The 17,534-nt window shown below is 40.9% G+C and overlaps 1 protein-coding gene across 1 annotated transcript; it reads left to right on the top strand.

The window, feature by feature from the left end:
- Positions 1 to 13,014: 13,014 nt before the first annotated feature.
- LOC109184032 (zinc finger BED domain-containing protein DAYSLEEPER-like) lies at positions 13,015 to 16,869 on the top strand. The gene is made up of 2 exons (XM_019334069.1): positions 13,015 to 13,259; positions 14,444 to 16,869. Exon 2 carries the CDS (start codon positions 14,497 to 14,499, stop codon positions 16,663 to 16,665), a length of 2,169 nt encoding a protein of 722 aa, XP_019189614.1. The 5' UTR covers positions 13,015 to 13,259; positions 14,444 to 14,496; the 3' UTR covers positions 16,666 to 16,869.
- The last annotated feature ends 665 nt before the right edge of the window (positions 16,870 to 17,534 follow it).

Genomic DNA, 17,534 nt, shown 5'->3' with positions numbered 1-17,534 from the left:
TCAAGGAGGCCGATCGTTAGCCCGTCATATCATGCTGATCGGGTACTATTGGCCGTCCCTCCAGCTAGACTGTGAAAAGTTAGCTCGGGAATGTGAGACGTGCCAACTGTTTGCCCGGATGCCTGGACGACCGGCAACCTTCTATCAGCCGGTCACGACTGCAATTCCCTTTGCTAGGTGGGGGGTAGACATCTTGGGCCCCTTCCCATAGCTCTCCGGTCGGAGAAAGTTCGTGATTGTCGCCATCGATTACTTCTCCAAGTGGATAGAAGCCGAGCCTTTAGCCACGATCACCTCTCAGCAGTGTGCTCGGTTCCTTTGGCGCAATGTGATTTCCTGCTTTGGCGTGCCTGTGCATCTCATCAGCGATAACGGCCGCCAATTTGTAAGCCAGTATTTCCAGAACTTCTTGGCCACGATCGGGACGACCCACGTCCGGTCGTCGGTGGCTTACCCATAGGGGAATGGGCAGGTTGAAAATGCTAACCGGACGATTTTGGAAGGTCTGAAAAAGAAGCTACACTCGGCTGGTCGTAGTTGGGCCGATGAGTTACCATATGTATTGTGGACTTATCGGACGACCCCGAGGGAGGCTACCTTGGAGACCCCTTTCGCCCTGGTTTATGGAGCAGAAGCCCGACTCCCAATCGAGGCTTGGATCCCGACTGATCGAGAGAGAACTTATAATGCAGAAGAAAACGAACATGCGATGGTCGTGGATCTTGATGGGGTCGAAGAGAAGAGAGAGCTAGCCGCTCGGCGTATGGCCGAATATCAGAAGCGAGTCAAGAGTTCAAAGGACGTCCGGGTCAACCCTCGTTATTTTCAGGTGGGAGACTACGTTCTACGACGAAGGGAGGCCAGTCAACCTTTGGAGAGCGGGAAGCTAGCTCAAAATTGGGAAGGGCCGTACATCATCAGCGCTATCATACGGCCGGGGACATACCGACTGGAGACGACAACCGGTCGGGTAATCGAGGGGACTTGGAATTCCGAGCACCTCGTTATGTTTAGGCACTAGCCTATTTTTTGTAATTTTTGGACGAATTAGGGGCTCGACCTGCGAGTTAGTCCCGGTCGTCATTTGTAATTAAATATATTGTTGTAAATATTTATTTAATCGCCTGCGAGCGGGAAGGTTTAATGTATATACGATCGGTGATTGCTCGACCATTTGTATACGGCGGCCCGGTCGGTTATTTTCTTTACCTTCATTGCACGCAGATCAATTCATCATCAAGTTACATCAACTGGGCGAGTCTATCGACCGGTCAAAATGCGCTCCTCTTCGGCGGACATTTGGGTCACGCCACTGATCGGGAAAGCCAGAGCTCTCAGCACAATTCTCCGATCCGTCCAACTTCTTTCTACTATTGCACCCACTCGTGCCTTGAGGGCACAATAGTGTGGGGGCTGGGATGAAGGAAGTGTCTATAGGCCCGTCGCTCGGGAAAATCTTGACTCGTAGAGGCCTACTTATTTTCAAAATTTTGACAAGGCCAGGAGATCGGGTAAACTCGATCGGGTAGGCCAGCTTGGCGTCGAAATCTCGGATGCACGACCGGGCCATAAGGCCGTAAGGTCGGGTGTCGAACGAGTCGAGTAGTGCATGACCGGGCCAAAAGGCTATGAGGTCGCGCGTTAAGGGTTTGATGCATGTTTGAATGAAGATAAGTACGAGTAAAAGAAATGGACGACACAAGTTTGCCAAAAATTGATTTCATTAAGTCAAAAAAGTGCCCGGTACAACTGGGACCGGGCTCCCGATCTAGTCCATAAATAAAAATAAGAAATAGCCTATAGACGGTCGGAGTCTACACGACCGGACTATTTCTTTGCAGCAGCATCGCTGGGCTCAGCCACATCTTCCTTGGGGTCGAACGGCGGCGGGCCGGGATCAGCGACCTCATCCGGGAGAGTCGACAAGACCAACTCAAGATCTTCACCCTCAAGGGCTTCCTTCAAAAAGGTCTCGGTCTTCTCACGCATCTTGCGTTGGCCGCACTTGAAACCCCATCGGCCAAACGACTAGATCAATTTCTCCCCGACCAGTGTGTTCCGGACCTCTCGGAGGAACTTCGTCCCGGAGGCATCATCCTGGAAGAGGAACTTTGCCAGGTCTCCAAGATTGGCACCCGGGCCTTCAGCGTCTTGGTTTCCCCGAGGGCCTCCTTGGCCGCCTTCTCGGCCACCTCCTTAGCTCCTTTGGCAGCTCGGGCCGCTTTCTCGGTCGTATCCCGCTCCTCCCTGACCTTCTTTAGTTCGGTCCGGAGGTCGGCATTTTCCTTCTGTCGCTGCTCGGCGACCTTCTTTAGGGCATCAGCTTCGTTAGCCAGCAGCGCTCGGCGTTGAAGAAGCTGGGCCGCTCGGGAGATCTGCAAGAAAAAAGGGGACGCTCGGGATTAGTCCGAGCGGGTGAACTTGCACCAAATTGAAAAGACGGAGGGTTCTTACCTCGGCCAGATCGTAGCCAATGCGTTCGGCCACCTGGGTCGGGGAGAGCTTGGTCAGATCCTCTCTGATCGGGGTAGCGTTGCCGATCCGTGTGAGAGCGGAAGAATCGGCCTTTTTAGTCCCAGCCGGGGGGCTCGGGCTTCGTTGCTCCCTTCGGCGCTTCAGTGCGCCACTTTCTTCTGCCCCTTTCTCGGGCGCTTTGCCTTTGCCTTTGGGGGCAACCACCCGAGTGACGAGAACGTCACCAGCATCCACCACGTAGCCCTCCGGGGTGGTAACAGTTGTAGAGGCACCGAGCGGCTTGGCGGTCGGGATTTGTTTTTCCCCGGCTGGCTTCCCCTTGGGTTTCTTCTTCCCAAGCACAATTTTAGGCTTGGGGGCTCGGGGTGCTTCCTCCTCCTCGAAACCTGTCATATCTGCAAGCAAAAATAATTTGAGTAGGTCAGAAGGGCTCGGGGAGTTAGGATCGGGGACGAGCGGTTAGTGTTAGACCTTCATCTGCTGCTCCCACCCGGGCGCCCGCTACAGCTATTGTTACCCCCATCAGTTGGGGTACATACTTCTCGGACAAATCGTACCGCGGCGGAGACAGTCGGGCTTCTTCGTAGCTTTCCTTCGAGCGGAAGATTTTATATTCGTAAATCTCGCTCGAAATTTTCCCGGCGGCATCTATCAGGGTCGTGGTCTCGACCAGCACCACTTGCTTTCTGTAGTGGCTGCTCCACGTCCGTTCGACCGGGAGGATCCACGGGTCGTACTCGATCGAGAAGAGCCGGTTTTTCCATCCCTTGTTGTTCCTGGGAAGGCTCTCGATCGCGCACATATCAGCCCGGGATTGTATCATCAGAAACCCGCCCCCGTACTTGGCTGGCAAAGTCTTCACTTGGTAGATGAAGTTGAAGACCTCCATCGTGCACGATACCTTGTGCCAAGCGCATATCTGTGGGAAGCACGCCAGGATCCTATGCGCGTTCGGGCAGATTTGGGCCGGGACCACGCGGTAGTAGCTTAGGAAGGCGGTCAGGAGGCTGGAGAACGGTATCTGGATCGGGGCCAGGAACGAATCGTAATGCATCCCGATCCATTTACCTTCATGTCTGTCGATGACATTCCCCAGATCACGGCTGACATCAAACCGGACCTGACCGGCGAGTAGAGCGGAGATCCTTGTAGCTTCCGCCTTTGTCAGCAGGCTAAATTGCTGCTCGACGCTCTCCCGGTTTAGGAATACGAATTCCTCGTTGGCCGGGGCAGGTGGCGTGGCCGGATTTTCCTCGACCGGCTCGGATGCGGTTTCCCGATCGACAGGAGAAGCTGCTGGTTCAGGGTAATCCCCAATTACCCGGGTCGGTGTTCCTTGAATACTTTCGGTCGGGGATTGGGGTGAGCTCGTTGAAGTGCGGTCGCTCTGGTTGCTCGAGCCGCTTGATCCGCTTGAACTTGACGTCCCTTCCGAGCCAGACGATTTTCGCTGCTCGGGAGTGTCCTCTGGTCGTCGTGTGACCTCCGGTGAGTAGGACATGATGTCCACTTCTTCGCTAAGTTCCTCGACTGCGTCATCGTAGTCCGCGACTGATACGTTCTGGCTATCCGTATCCGACATAGTGACTACCTAGAGGGCGATCGGGACGTTGTTAGGATCGGGTACGACCCGGGTATGGTCGGTTAATGCCTATTGACGGCTATGAAAGAAAATGGAAGGGCAAAATTTAAAAAGTTGGAGAAGGAATGGACTTACCGATTGGCTGTTGTTGGTGGCGAATCTGGAAGCTCTAGTTGATCCGACTGGTTCGCTCGGGATGCTCCTGCTATACCGATCGACTCAAGAAGGTTGGGAAAGGTTCAAATGAGGGCCTCAAGGGACTATTTATAGGAGAGCGTTTGGGCGGGAAACCAATCCACTTGCGCGATATGACTCGCACTGATTCCGAGGCGACCGTTGCGGTCGCAGAGGCCGGCAGTCGCCGACACGTGGCGAGAGAAGGAATGACAGCTGGCCGGTCGGTTTGGTAGCCGACGGTTGGGCTTCTTCATCCCGGCCCGTTTTTCCCGGACGGTTAAAAAGGCCCGGGCTGGGGGGGCTCTTGGTAGGGAATATCCCGACCGACATAACTTTACCCCGGCTGGTGTGCCTTTGTTTTTTTTTCTTCTTGTCTTTGCAAGTAACAGGTCGGGCTTCTTATGAAGAACCCGACCGGGAGTTGCCCGAGCGGCAGTGTCGACCACCGAGCGGTAGCCCTTTGGCCAGAGAGCTGACAAGAGACACGTGGCGGCTCCACACGACGACAGGCAGGGCACCCGGGAGGATGACACGTGGTAGCTACGTGGAGAGCATGCCGAACGGCCGGATTTGTGTCTCCGGTGCAGCGGCTATAAATGCCCGCAGTAGCTACAGTGTGAGGGACTTTTGGAAGATCGATAGGTTGTTGTTAGAGATTCCCGACCGCAGTCAGTCGGTACTCAGAGCAACCAAGTAGATTGTACTTAGGGCCTTCACCGTGATCAATAAAGATATTTACTTGCTTTAATTGGTCTCGTGTTTATTTAATTACTGCGTATGTGGCAATTAGCAGTATCAAGTAAAAAAAAAATCAGGATTAAAAAATGAAAAACTAAACAGAATATGTCATAATGAAATCTGAGAATTGTAAACGCAATTATCAAATATTTGTAACTAGTCTTGATCTCGAACTTGCCCCACCACTCCTCTAACGTGTCACTAACTTCATCTTTCTGCCTTTTAGTAATAACAACGTCTCCACACGGCAGCTCCAATGTGGAATGCACGTCCTCCTCCCTAATGGGGATGACCGACCCATTCTCCAGACGCAAACACAAAGTCGTCAGTAGATGGATTATCTACCACAACATTTGGATTCTCATCACCATTGTTTCCTGGAAATTAACAAGCTTAACACACAAACAACAAAAGGTCTAAAACACAAGCGAATATGAAGATGATAGTGAAGTGCTTAAATATGAAGATTGTACATGAAATTGTTGTAGATGAAGCGAATGTATAGCTTAAAACCAGTTTCTAATAAAAATGATGTCTAAACAAGCTGCCACCCAGTCGCCGAAACTAGACCTGGGTTGTATTGCCCTAAACCAAAGCTACAATCGACCATTGCCGACGCACACAGCCTGCCCAAACAGATACCCACCCTCCCCACCACTCCCACACCACCTACAGCAACTCCCAGACCCCCACGCCACAAGCACACCCACACAGCCACAAATGAACAACATAGACCCGAAGAAAAACGAAGAAACAAAAACAATAGAAACCGAAATACCTTGCCCACCACCGGAAGCATTCATCTTTAGACGCTTTGACCGTTTGTTGGAAGAGCTAGCCATGGAGAATCCGCGGTTGCACACACCAACGTGATGGGGGAGAGACGACGACAGGAGATTTGGCGTCAGAGATGGACGGCTAGAATGTGAATCGTGCGTGAAGAGCTACACAGCTGCTGCGACTCCCGATCCTGCTGAATATCCCGAGAATAGCTAGTAATTCAAATTTGGTAATGAATTAATGACTAAGCCAAATTACATCATTGTCCCCAACCCTATTCAACTTCAACGAATAAAACTAAAAAAAAAAAAAAAAAAACCCTTAAAATCTGAACCGTTAAATTAAAAAAAAATGGATGATCAAGATCTAATCTCACAATCTCACATAATTGGGGTGATATCACTGGATCCAAATCCTATATATATCGTATCTTCTTGAAAATTTTCTGCCCACATTTCCGATGAAATATCGAAGTGCTGGATCTTGGTTTTAGTTCGCCGAACTTTATGCTTGATTGCTCAAACACTAAAGTCGTAATCCGTTTTATCCTGGGGGACTGACGCTACAACAGTCTTAGCACCCTCGGGAGGTAGCGAATTGATTTCAGGAAAGTGTGAATACACACGACTTGAATTTCCTCCTTCTTCTCCTTCTCGTTTCTTTTGTTGGGTTTAAATCTCAAATTTTGAAAACTTATTTTTCGTTCTTTTTCGGTTTACACACACACACACACACACACACACACACACACACACACACACACACACACACACATATATATATATATATATATATATATATATATATATATATATATATATATATATATATATATATATATATATATATGGTAGGGTTCCAGTGAGAACATGTGCTTAGGTGAGAACGTGAGAACACATCTTGTGCATCCATCTAATATTTTTTAATGGTCTAGATTAGATTAAGTGTGTGCAAACGCGATTTAGAGTGTTTGCACACATTTAATGCGTGTTCGTACACACTTAATCTAATCTAGACCATTAAAAAATATTATATGGATGCACATGATGTGTTCTCACATTCTCACCTAAGCACATGTTCTCATATGATCCCAACTATATATATATATATATATATATATATATATATATATATATATATATATATATATATATATATATATATATATATATATATATATATATATATAAGACAGATCAGGTGAGAACCAAGTGCACAGGAGAGAACTGAGAACCAATCACAACCGTCCACGTGTCCAAATCCAATTGATCAGAAACACTATTTTTTTTTTTTAAAATAAGGTGACATTTTCGTAAATAATTGAATTTTGAAGTGCAAGTAAATTGTGTTAAAAGTGCAAGTAACAGTTTCATATTGTGCGCCTAAGTGCAAGTAAAGTTTATTAAAAATGCAAGTAAAATGTATTAAAAGTTCAACAAATAATGTTGACTGCACATCAATATTAAGTGCACCTAAAGTTATCATTAGTTGCACCCTACGTTATCAATAAGTGCACCAATGTGAAAGGCGTTATCATTAGGTGCACCAATGTTAAAAAAAAGGTAAATCATTTGCACTATTTAGTGAAAATGGTTGCACTTTTATGTGATTTTACTTGTACACTTGCACCAAAGTTCGAGTTATTTACAAAAATGTCACCATGCCATTTTTAAAATTACATTTGATTCGTAAAATCTAGACACGTGGACGGTTGCAATTGGTTCTTAGTTCTTTCTTGCGCGGCAGTTCTCTCATGAGCGCGACTATATATATATATATATATATATATATATATATATATATATATATATATATATATATATCGACTTATTCACAACCAACAATCTTAAAACCGATATTTTTGTTGAATAAGTCCATGACATCCACTATTGTTGTTAGTGGAATTGTGAATGATGCTCGTTGTGCACATTCAAGTGGTCGGAACAACAACGTTGTTGCACATTTCGAAATCTTGGTGAACTTTGGTTCGCACTTCGCAGACCAGTGGCAGGGCCGGTTTTTAGATTTTTGTGGTCCCAGTCTGTTCTTGTAAATAAATGAGGCCCTACCAAAATCACAATCTTTATTCTTTAAAACGAATACCGTAATTTTTTCAAATAATAATAATAATAATAATAATAATAATAATAATAATAATAATAATAATAATAATGTGGTAAAATGTTTATGTGCGCAAAGAGAAAGACGAAAGAATTATTATTATTATTATTGGAATAAATTACAATTGTAACAATAATAATAATAAAAAGAATTTAAAAAAAAAGTAAAAAGATTAAAAAAAATGGAAGATGTACGCAAATTTGAAGGGGATTTGAACTTTTGACCTCCAAGATGAAAGACTATAAAAGCACATTTCTACCATTTTTTCATGGAATTTTTCAAAATAAACTGCAATTTATATATTTTTTTAATGTCTTAACTAGTTTGATAAAAATTAAATATTGAGTCTTCTAAAATTTGAGGCTCAGTGCTGTTGCACAGTTGAACCCGACCAGTGGACTCACAAAATGGGGAAATAAGGGAAGATTGGTTGTGAATGCCGTTATACATATTTTATGAATACACTTAAGTGGATGGGAAGGACATGGTTAACCCATGAAATATAGCTCATAGCCTTGCAACCAACCTAGTTGCAATTCCAACGTTATACTAAAACCCACAAATATTGAACTAAATATGATAAAATGTACTAAGGATCTTGTGGTCCATTGATTTCAAGTTGTTCCCATAAGTGGGAGGTAGAAGGTTCAAACTTCACTTGAATTAAATAGTGTATATGTGTATGGTTATCCCCTTTCTTTATAATAAAATGTTCAATCAAAAATTTATTATTTTTGGGTTATTTTCTTCAAGAGTTTTAGATAAATTTAAAATTCACTTTTTTTGGTATTCAATATTACTTTTGATGCAATATATAAATTTTATTTACATAAAGTGGAATGACTAAATATTATAAAAAAATAAATTGTAAATTATAAATATTATAAAAAAATAAATTGTAAATAATTAGTATTAATTCTTATTAATCGAATTAAATGCATAAAATGGAATCATTAAATATTATAAAATTAAATTGTAAATAATTTGAATAAATTCTTATTAATCAAATTAGATATATAAAACAGAACCAAGGGAGTAATATATTGATTTTTTAATGCTTCCACTCGAACTTGTACAAAAAGGAACTAACATATATAATATAATGCTAAGGTGATGCGCCTGACAAATCTATGAAGGAACTCAATTTAAGTTCGAGATTACACTAAGTTATAAAAAAAAATGTTCTTTTTGCTATCTTTTAACTTTTAAGTTCGAGATTATGAATCAAAAATTTGTGACGATAAAAAGAGCAATTTTGGCCATAGGAGTTGGAGCAGGAAAAGTTTTAATTTAATATTTATTAAATGTTGGGTGTTTATTTATTTATTTATAGACTTTATTCTTTAGAGTGGCCTCTTGCCTAAACACACAAATATTGGTCCAGGACTCCATATGCTCTTAAAGTCGAATGCTTTTTTATTTGTCATTTTTTTATTCTTTTATTTTGAAAGGGAAAGACATAATTAATTGAGAACAATACGTGAACGGTGGTCCACACAAATGTGTGAATCACTCTCTAAAAACGACGTCGTTTCACATAATTTCATTTTATTTTTTTCTGTGATCCTCTGTAACATACATTTTTATAACTTATAATGTAATTATTGTAATTCATAAAGTACACTATTTTATCCCAGAAGTTTCATTATTCTAACACATAATGTACATGCATTATTCTAACACATACATAATGTACATTATTCTAACACATACATAATGTACATTATTCTAACACATAAAGTACAATATTATAGCTCATAATGTACATTATTCTAACTCATAAAATTAAACAATGTCGTTTTAGACTGTGATCCACACAATAATTTGTCAATTGAGAAGAAGCCAGCCATGAGATCAAATGCAATATCTTAATTCCTTTTTTGGGAAGACAAGAAAATTCACAATTATTATTTGATGGTGTGTTGTTGTGCACTAAGTAATGCGTAAACTTAATTCTTGTGTAATAACTCGCAAACCACATAGGAAATGTACGACTAAGAAGGTTTTGACAAAAATCAAACTCCTGACTTGCTGATACGAGAATCATGCTTTGTTCATTCGCCCACCCCTTTTGAGGCATGCTTAATATTTAACTTTTAAAATGCAAAATAACATTAAATAAAAATAATCCTTGCATTCAAAATAAATATTCTACTTCCTTACTGAGTTACTATCATTTATTGTTATTTAATGTTTTCTTTTTAGGTAAGTCTTTTGATAATTATTTAGATAATTCAATATTATTTTATGATACTATTTTTTGGGTAATTAGATTTAGCTGTATCTATTTTTTTTTTTTTTTTGAAAGGTAGCTGTATCTATTTATTTGTAAATATATATTAACCTTTACTGATTTAGCTTATTTCCACGCAAAAGTTTTTTTTTTTTTTTTTTTTTTAATAAAATGTTTCAATTCGTCAAATTATTGACCTTGAGTGCTTGTTTATTGGGCTTGCAAGCTGGCTTTAATGATCAAGAAATAACGAAACAATCGTTATACCGTACACCACGGCGCATATAGCACTATGCGTCGCGCGCCTCCTAAAATGACGTCGTTTTGGGATCGTTTTGGGAGGCGCAGTAGGAAGTTGCTGGAATTATGTGTATTTGTTCATACAATTATGTGTATTTGTTCATACAGTTATGTACATTTTTTATACAATTATGTACATTCTTTTTATACAATTATGTACATCCGAATCAGAAAATTTGTGTGTATTATGTTAAGAGTTGATGTGTATTATGTTAAAAGTTTATGTTTATTATGTATTATGTTAGATTATGTGTATTATCTTTTAAAAAGAGTATGTATATTTCGTTATATAATTATGTACATTCATATATACAATTATGTGTATTCTAGTATAACATTATGTACATTTTTGAACAGCGGGTTTTTTTTTTAAAGAAAAAATCACTGCCATTCACTGGGGCGAGAAATTTCAAAAAAATAAAATAAAATTAAAACGACGTCATTTTGCACCTGGGTGCACAGTGCAACGCGCGCCGTGGTGTAGGATATAAATTGCCATAACGAAACGGAATAAAACATTCATTGTAGTTGTATTCTTTAATATTGTAAGGCTATAAGAATATTACAACTATGAAGCATGTATGAGTTCTCATTAGCCTAACTTTACTACCCGGCCTCGATATAGATTGCTTACTTAATTTACAAGAAATACTACCATTTATTTATACAAGGAGAAGTTTTGTATTCTTCTTGCATCCAATGGGAGGAGAATAGACGGGCGGGACAATTTGGCCGGGTACGGTGATATGATCTTACATCGGCTCACATGAGATTGTGAAATTGTATTTAAATTTGGGCCAAATCTCCACTCATGAGCTAGCTTTTGTGGTGGAGTTAGGATTTTGACTTGAGTGTCGTATCGTTCGGTGCCCTAGCTTGTTGGGAGGCCGGAGTGTGGTGGAGTTCGGAGTGAAAGCTATCCAGAGTGAAGTCGTCCACTTATCCAGTGCCGGCCTAGTAGAGGGGGCAACCTAGGAAAGGGCTACCCAGATCTTGATAAGGTTTAGAGTGAAGCCATCCAAAGGGGAAAAGGGCTACCTGGTGGCTGGTGCCGAGAAGAGTCCGGAGTGTGAGCCCGTTTAGAGTTGATAATAAGGTGTGCCGAGAAGAGTCCGAAGTGCGGATGTCGGCTTGTCAAGGGGTGGACAATGATAGGATCCCACATCGGCTCCACATATATGTTGGAAAATATAAGCTGATAATGTGAAAATAAGAAATGCTGTGCCGTGGTATAACCACTGTCATAGAAGCGAATTCGCCGCTACCGGTGCAAGCTCACAACAGCGGCGTCGCCCCCGAAGGTTAACACAGCAATCCCCGTCTCCGTACACCCGGAGCAGGGATTGGAACATACACAACATTCTCAGAGTGAAAATGGGACAAAAGAGTTAACAAGACAATGTTTGTCTGCCTTTCCTCCCATTGGATGCAAGAAGAATACAAAACTTCTCCTTGTATAAATAAATGGTAGTATTTCTTGTAAATTAAGTAAGCAATCTATATCGAGGCTGGGTAGTAAATTGATAGGATAGTGTGTTTCATACGTCTGAATTGAAGACAATGACCAAGTGTTTATTTGTTTGTGACTATGTAGTCTAATGGTATCCGGGTTGGACTTCCATTTGGAAGGTTGTGATTTCGAGCCTGAGTGGAGGCGTTATTGGTTCTTTGTGTTTCAATAGGTTGAGAAAGTATATGAACAAATACTACAATGTAATAGAACCGGTTCTTTGTGTTTCAGAAAGTATATGAACAGATACTACAATGTAATAGAACCAGTAGCATGTGAAAGTGGTTTTGATATAAGAATGAGAATAAAATATGAATTTCTTATTTTACCCCTCAAATTTTAAATGCTTTTTTAATTTTTTGTCAGTTTTAACGATCGGGGACCAAAATACGCCACTTCGTTCATAACTGAGAGACTAAAAATGGATACGGTCATAACTCAAGAACTGAGTCAAAACTTAGGTATAATTCAGGGACCAAAGATGCAATTTTCCCAAAAAAAATAAAAATTAAACATTTATATCTTGTGACAAATATATTCAAACTTTTAAAATTTGGTGAAAGAACCAAACTTCTATATTTTGTGATAAATGTATCAATTATGCATAGAACTTGTATTAAAATTTGACAAACTAATATCAAATATTTATGTTTCGTAACAATTGCAATTTCTAATAAAAAAAATTAATTAACCCACTTTATTGAAAAAAAGTACAAAAATATCATATATTTTTTAAAAGTATAATATGTATAGAATTTCATAATGCATTGCCCAAATCAATGGGCTAAATCCAAATACCCCCACAAAGTAAGAACAAAGGAATCCTTCTTCTCACCCCTCTCTAAGTAGTCCACACAAAGCTTCAATAGGCTTCAACTACCTTCACCACCCACTACCTCGGCGCAACCCCGGTGGCCCAAAGCTGGTCCGTCTCAGCCGTCCAATTGGAAGTTTTGAGCCATATCCACCATTAGATCAGATCAAAACACACACTAAGACACCCCAAATTTACACGCACTAAATGGACCTCAAAGTCCATATCCACTACGGTTTAATTTTTTTTTTCTTCTTTTTGATTTGCGTTACAAGTTACGACTTTGCCTTATCAGCTTAACCAAACGAACCGTTTAAACTTTTACGGTCCATTATACTTCTCGGGTCCAAGCCCAATTCTCTCTCTCCTCTCGCACTCTGCCTGTCTCTCTCTCTCCCTCTTCCTCCTCCCTCCGGCGGAAACCTAGATCTGGGTCGTTTCGAACGGCTGGAAATCGGTGGCCGAGGTTTGGATTCAAGAAACCCACAGCGTTTGGTGGTCTGGGTTCCTGTCAAAATCACTTTTCCAGGTCTGGGTTCCTCCGAATTTCTTATTTGTGTTCTTGGGCTGGTTCGGAATCTTGAATTCTTGTTATGTGTGTTTTGTGTTTCTTTTCTTGGTTTGTTTGGATTTTATTTTTGTTTTTGTTTGTCGTCTGCGTGCGAGTTCTTGTGAGTTTTTCTTGGTTTTCATGCCCGGGTCCGATGATTCTGCTGTCTCAATAGCTCGTTTTGTGTTTGTATATATGTCTCTCTTGTTTCTTGATTCAGTGTCCAGTGTGTTCATTCAATTATTTTCTTGATTTGCTTAATTTCATAGTTTTTGGATTTTGTTGGACATGTCCTTCAGATTGCATTAGTTTTTTTTTTTTTTTTTTTGTTTTTTTGTTTAAGATCTGCTTGTATCTTTAATTTTGTTGATTTATTGAGTTCATGGGCTTGAAATTTCTTTTTTAAGCCCACCTCTGATGAATCTTCAGATCTAATTATTTTGCTTGTGCCTGGTCGTTGACTTGTTATTTTGGCTCCCTATACCCAGTACACTTAATGGTGGGCCATGGTTTATGTCCTTAAAGGCCTTAAGCTCATGTAAAAAAAAAATATATATAAAAATATACTGGAGCACTAAATAGTGTTTGTGTAACTGTGTAAGTGGTTTTGTTAATCAGCCTACTAAACTTGTAAGTGGGCTTGTTGCCTAACCCTTTAGAGACCAAATTCCACTGATTTGATGGGGATGGGGTGATTATCAGCAATGTTATTTGTTCTATTTGTGTATAACCAGTATATCCTTCTCTCAGTAATATTTAGGATTGCCATTATGATGGTCCGGAATTTTATTGAATTTATTCTTTTGCTTCTGTTTCTTGATTATGGTTTATTTGTTCGTCCTATATATCCACTTGCATTTGAATGTTAATGAGGATGATGTTCTGTGTATCTTTGCATTTGTATTAGCATGCGCTTAGAGATGTTGTTAATGGAATTGTACGCTTTCTGAATTGGTTTTTATTGGTGCCCCTAGATATTACTTAGTTTTGAGTTCTACAACTTTGATGTAAATCTCGTTCTGTTTGTTGCTGTATTTCTATGTTCTGAATTGATTTATGGTTAGAGCTTCAGCAGGTTGTTGTTTTGCTTCAAATGTCTTTGTTCTGTCATATGTGAATAGTGAAGTCAGATTGTCATTTTTTTGTGTTTTTGCGTGTGTTAGATTTTTCGAGAAGGATTTGGCACCGGCAAGAGAATTGATATTTTGTGTTCAAGATGGCTTCCCAGTTCACTCCAACTACACCCGAAACTCCTATTGACAACAATGAGCTTGTAGTTCACAGTGAAATGATGGCTGATCACGAGATATTGCCTGACGAGATGATGCTTAACAATGAGATTGTTCCAATGGAGATGCAAGAAAACAGTTTGGGAACACCGCTCAATGGTTCAGAAATGCAGCCTAAGAAGCGCAGGAAAAAGAAGTCAATGGTTTGGGAATTCTTCACTATTGAAGCTGTCGGTAATGGATGCAGAAGGGCTTGCTGTAAACAATGCAAGCAGTCGTTTGCTTACAGCCAAGGCTGTAAAGTAGCTGGCACTAGTCATCTCAAACGCCACATTGCCAAAGGCACCTGTGCAGCAGTCCTTCGTAATCAACTGAATAATAGCCCATATAGCGCACCTGCAAAGATCAGAGGATACAGGGGCACTACTACTACTACTACTGCTACTACTACTACTACTGATACACCAAAGCGGCGGTACCGAACTGCTAGTACACCTTTCATTGCTTTTGACTCGGATCGTTGCCGCCAGGAGATTTCTAGGATGACCATCATGCACGACTACCCACTGCACATGGTTGAGCATCCAGGCTTTGTTGCTTTTGTCCAGAGTCTTCAACCTCGGTTTGATATGGTGAGCTTCAATACTGTACAAGGGGATTGTGTGGCAACTTATCTTAGAGAAAAACAAGCCATTCATAAGGTGATTGAGGGGATGCCTGGGCGAATCTGTCTTACCCTTGATATGTGGTTGTCTCACCTCAGAGTTGGCTATGTGTTTATAACCGGGCAGTTCATTGACAGTGACTGGAAGGTTCACAGGAAAGTTCTTAATGTCATCATGGAACCGTATCCAGACTCTGATACGGCTTTAAGCCATGCTATTGCCGTTTGCCTTTCTGACTGGAGTATAGAGGGTAAGCTCTTCTCGGTCACCATCAATCAACCTCTGACTGATAGAGCGGTGGATAATGTCAGGGCGTTACTCTCTGTCAAGAACCCTCTTATTCTCAATGGCCAATTATTGGTTGGGAATTGCCTTGCTCGCACTCTAAGCAGTATTGCAGTAGATGCATTGAACTTTGCCCACGAAGCTGTCAAGAGAGTTAGAGACAGCGTGAAGTATATTAAAACTTCAGAGTCGAACGAGGAAAGGTTTCTTGAGCTCAAGCAACAGCTTCAAGTTCCTACCACAAAGAATTTGTCCCTTGATGACCAAACGCAATGGAACACAACATTTGAGATGTTAATAGCTGCATACGAGTTAAAGGAAGTTTTTTCTTGTTTGGATACTTCTGATCCCGACTACAAGGGTGGCCCATCAGCTGAAGACTGGAAGCAAGTAGAGACACTGTATAATTACTTGAAAATTGTCTTTGATACTTCTAATCTTCTGAGTGCACCCACAATCCCAACAACAAACACATTCTTCCATGAAGCATGGAAGATTCAGCTGGAACTTGCTCGGGCAGCAGTTAGCGATGATCCCTTTGTCGGCGGTCTTACAAAGTCGATGCAAGAGAAGTTTGATAAATACTGGAAGAGCTGTTGCCTAATATTATCAATTGCAGTAATTGTGGATCCACGCTTCAAAATGAAGCTTGTTGAGTTCAGCTTCTCTAAAATTTATGGTGAAGATGCCTCAACATATGTGAGGATTGTTGATGAGGGAATTCACGAGCTCTTCCAGGATTACGTAGCACTTCCCCTGCCTCTGACCCCGACTTATATTGAAGAAGCAAACGGTGGAGCTGTCAACACACAGGATGCTCAAGAGCTTTCTACTAATGAACTCGGACTCACCGATTTTGATGCCTTCATCATGGAGACTTCAAGCCAGCAGTCTCGGTCTGAATTGGATCAATACTTGGAGGAGTCTTTGTTGCCCCGAGTCCATGAGTTTGACGTTGTAGGCTGGTGGAAACTGAACAGGATGAAGTACCCTACGCTTTCAAAGATGGCTCGTGATATCTTGACCGTCCCAGTATCAACGGCTCCTGCAGACTCAGTGTTTAGCACGGTGCACAAAGAAATGGACCGTTACAGGTGTTCCTTGCGACCCGAGACCGTGGAGGCCCTTGTGTGCGCTAAGGACTGGCAACAGAATGAATTGGTAAAAAGTATAACAGCACCAATAAAAATGGAGGTCCCCATTTAATTCAAATCTCTTTGGTATTTTTAGTTGTCTAGGATGGGTTTTATAGTGAGAACTGAATCTTCATTTAGAATTGTGTATGCTTATATGTTATATTAGACTTGGCTTTTGTATCATAGAAGTTACTGAATCCCTTAGGGTACATTGACTTGGTAATTACCCCTCTCTGTCTGTCTGATGCTTCAAATGGTTATACTGTTATTTCTATGGCCTTTCACTTTCTCTGGTCTCCCTAAGTAGCAACTTTAATTGCCTTTTATATGGTCTCTGTTAAGGGAAAATGTGGACTTTTATAGAATTGATTGTTAACTTTTGGTTCTTGAAGGGATGTACCAAAAGGGCAAGAGTTGCAAGATTTATCTTTGTGTTCTTGAATTAAGGAAAAAAAATGTAATTTGTATCCTTCAATTGGTGTAGTCCATTTTCATCCAACTCAAATCTTGAAAGAGTTAATTTGTACTTTTATCTCTTTAAAATTTTATTGGATATTATTGGTAAAAGTAAAACTTGTTTATGTCAATTTTAAAGTTCAAACTAATTTGGATGACGCGAGAAATTCCACAATTCTTTTGAATGTTAACAAATTTCACTTTGTGATCCTAGCTTACAAAATATCACAAAGAAGTAGATCTATGAAGGATAATGATCAGTCTAAGTTATCCATAGCTAAGAGGTAAAGATCTGAACTCGTTACTTTATGATTATAAGTGCAAATTACAGAAATGAGCCGTGTGTAATAGTTACACTATTCACACCTATACAATGAGTGAGACTACAATTCTAAATGATACATGTCACTTAAAAATTTAATCAAAATTTTAATGGCTTGACATTTGCGATCTTTCAAATTAAATAATTTAAGCAAAGTTTAT

The sequence above is a fragment of the Ipomoea nil genome, unplaced genomic scaffold (assembly GCF_001879475.1).
Source record: "Ipomoea nil cultivar Tokyo-kokei standard unplaced genomic scaffold, Asagao_1.1 scaffold1237, whole genome shotgun sequence".
In the NCBI taxonomy this organism is placed as follows: domain Eukaryota; kingdom Viridiplantae; phylum Streptophyta; class Magnoliopsida; order Solanales; family Convolvulaceae; genus Ipomoea; species Ipomoea nil.
Note: the sequence above shows the minus strand (reverse complement) of the source record. Positions and strands in the feature narration are given on the sequence as shown.

Excerpts from the sequence above, each read along its gene's own strand:
- LOC109184032 (XM_019334069.1), top strand. The coding sequence starts at position 14,497 with ATGGCTTCCCAGTTCACTCCAACTACACCCGAAACTCCTATTGACAAC.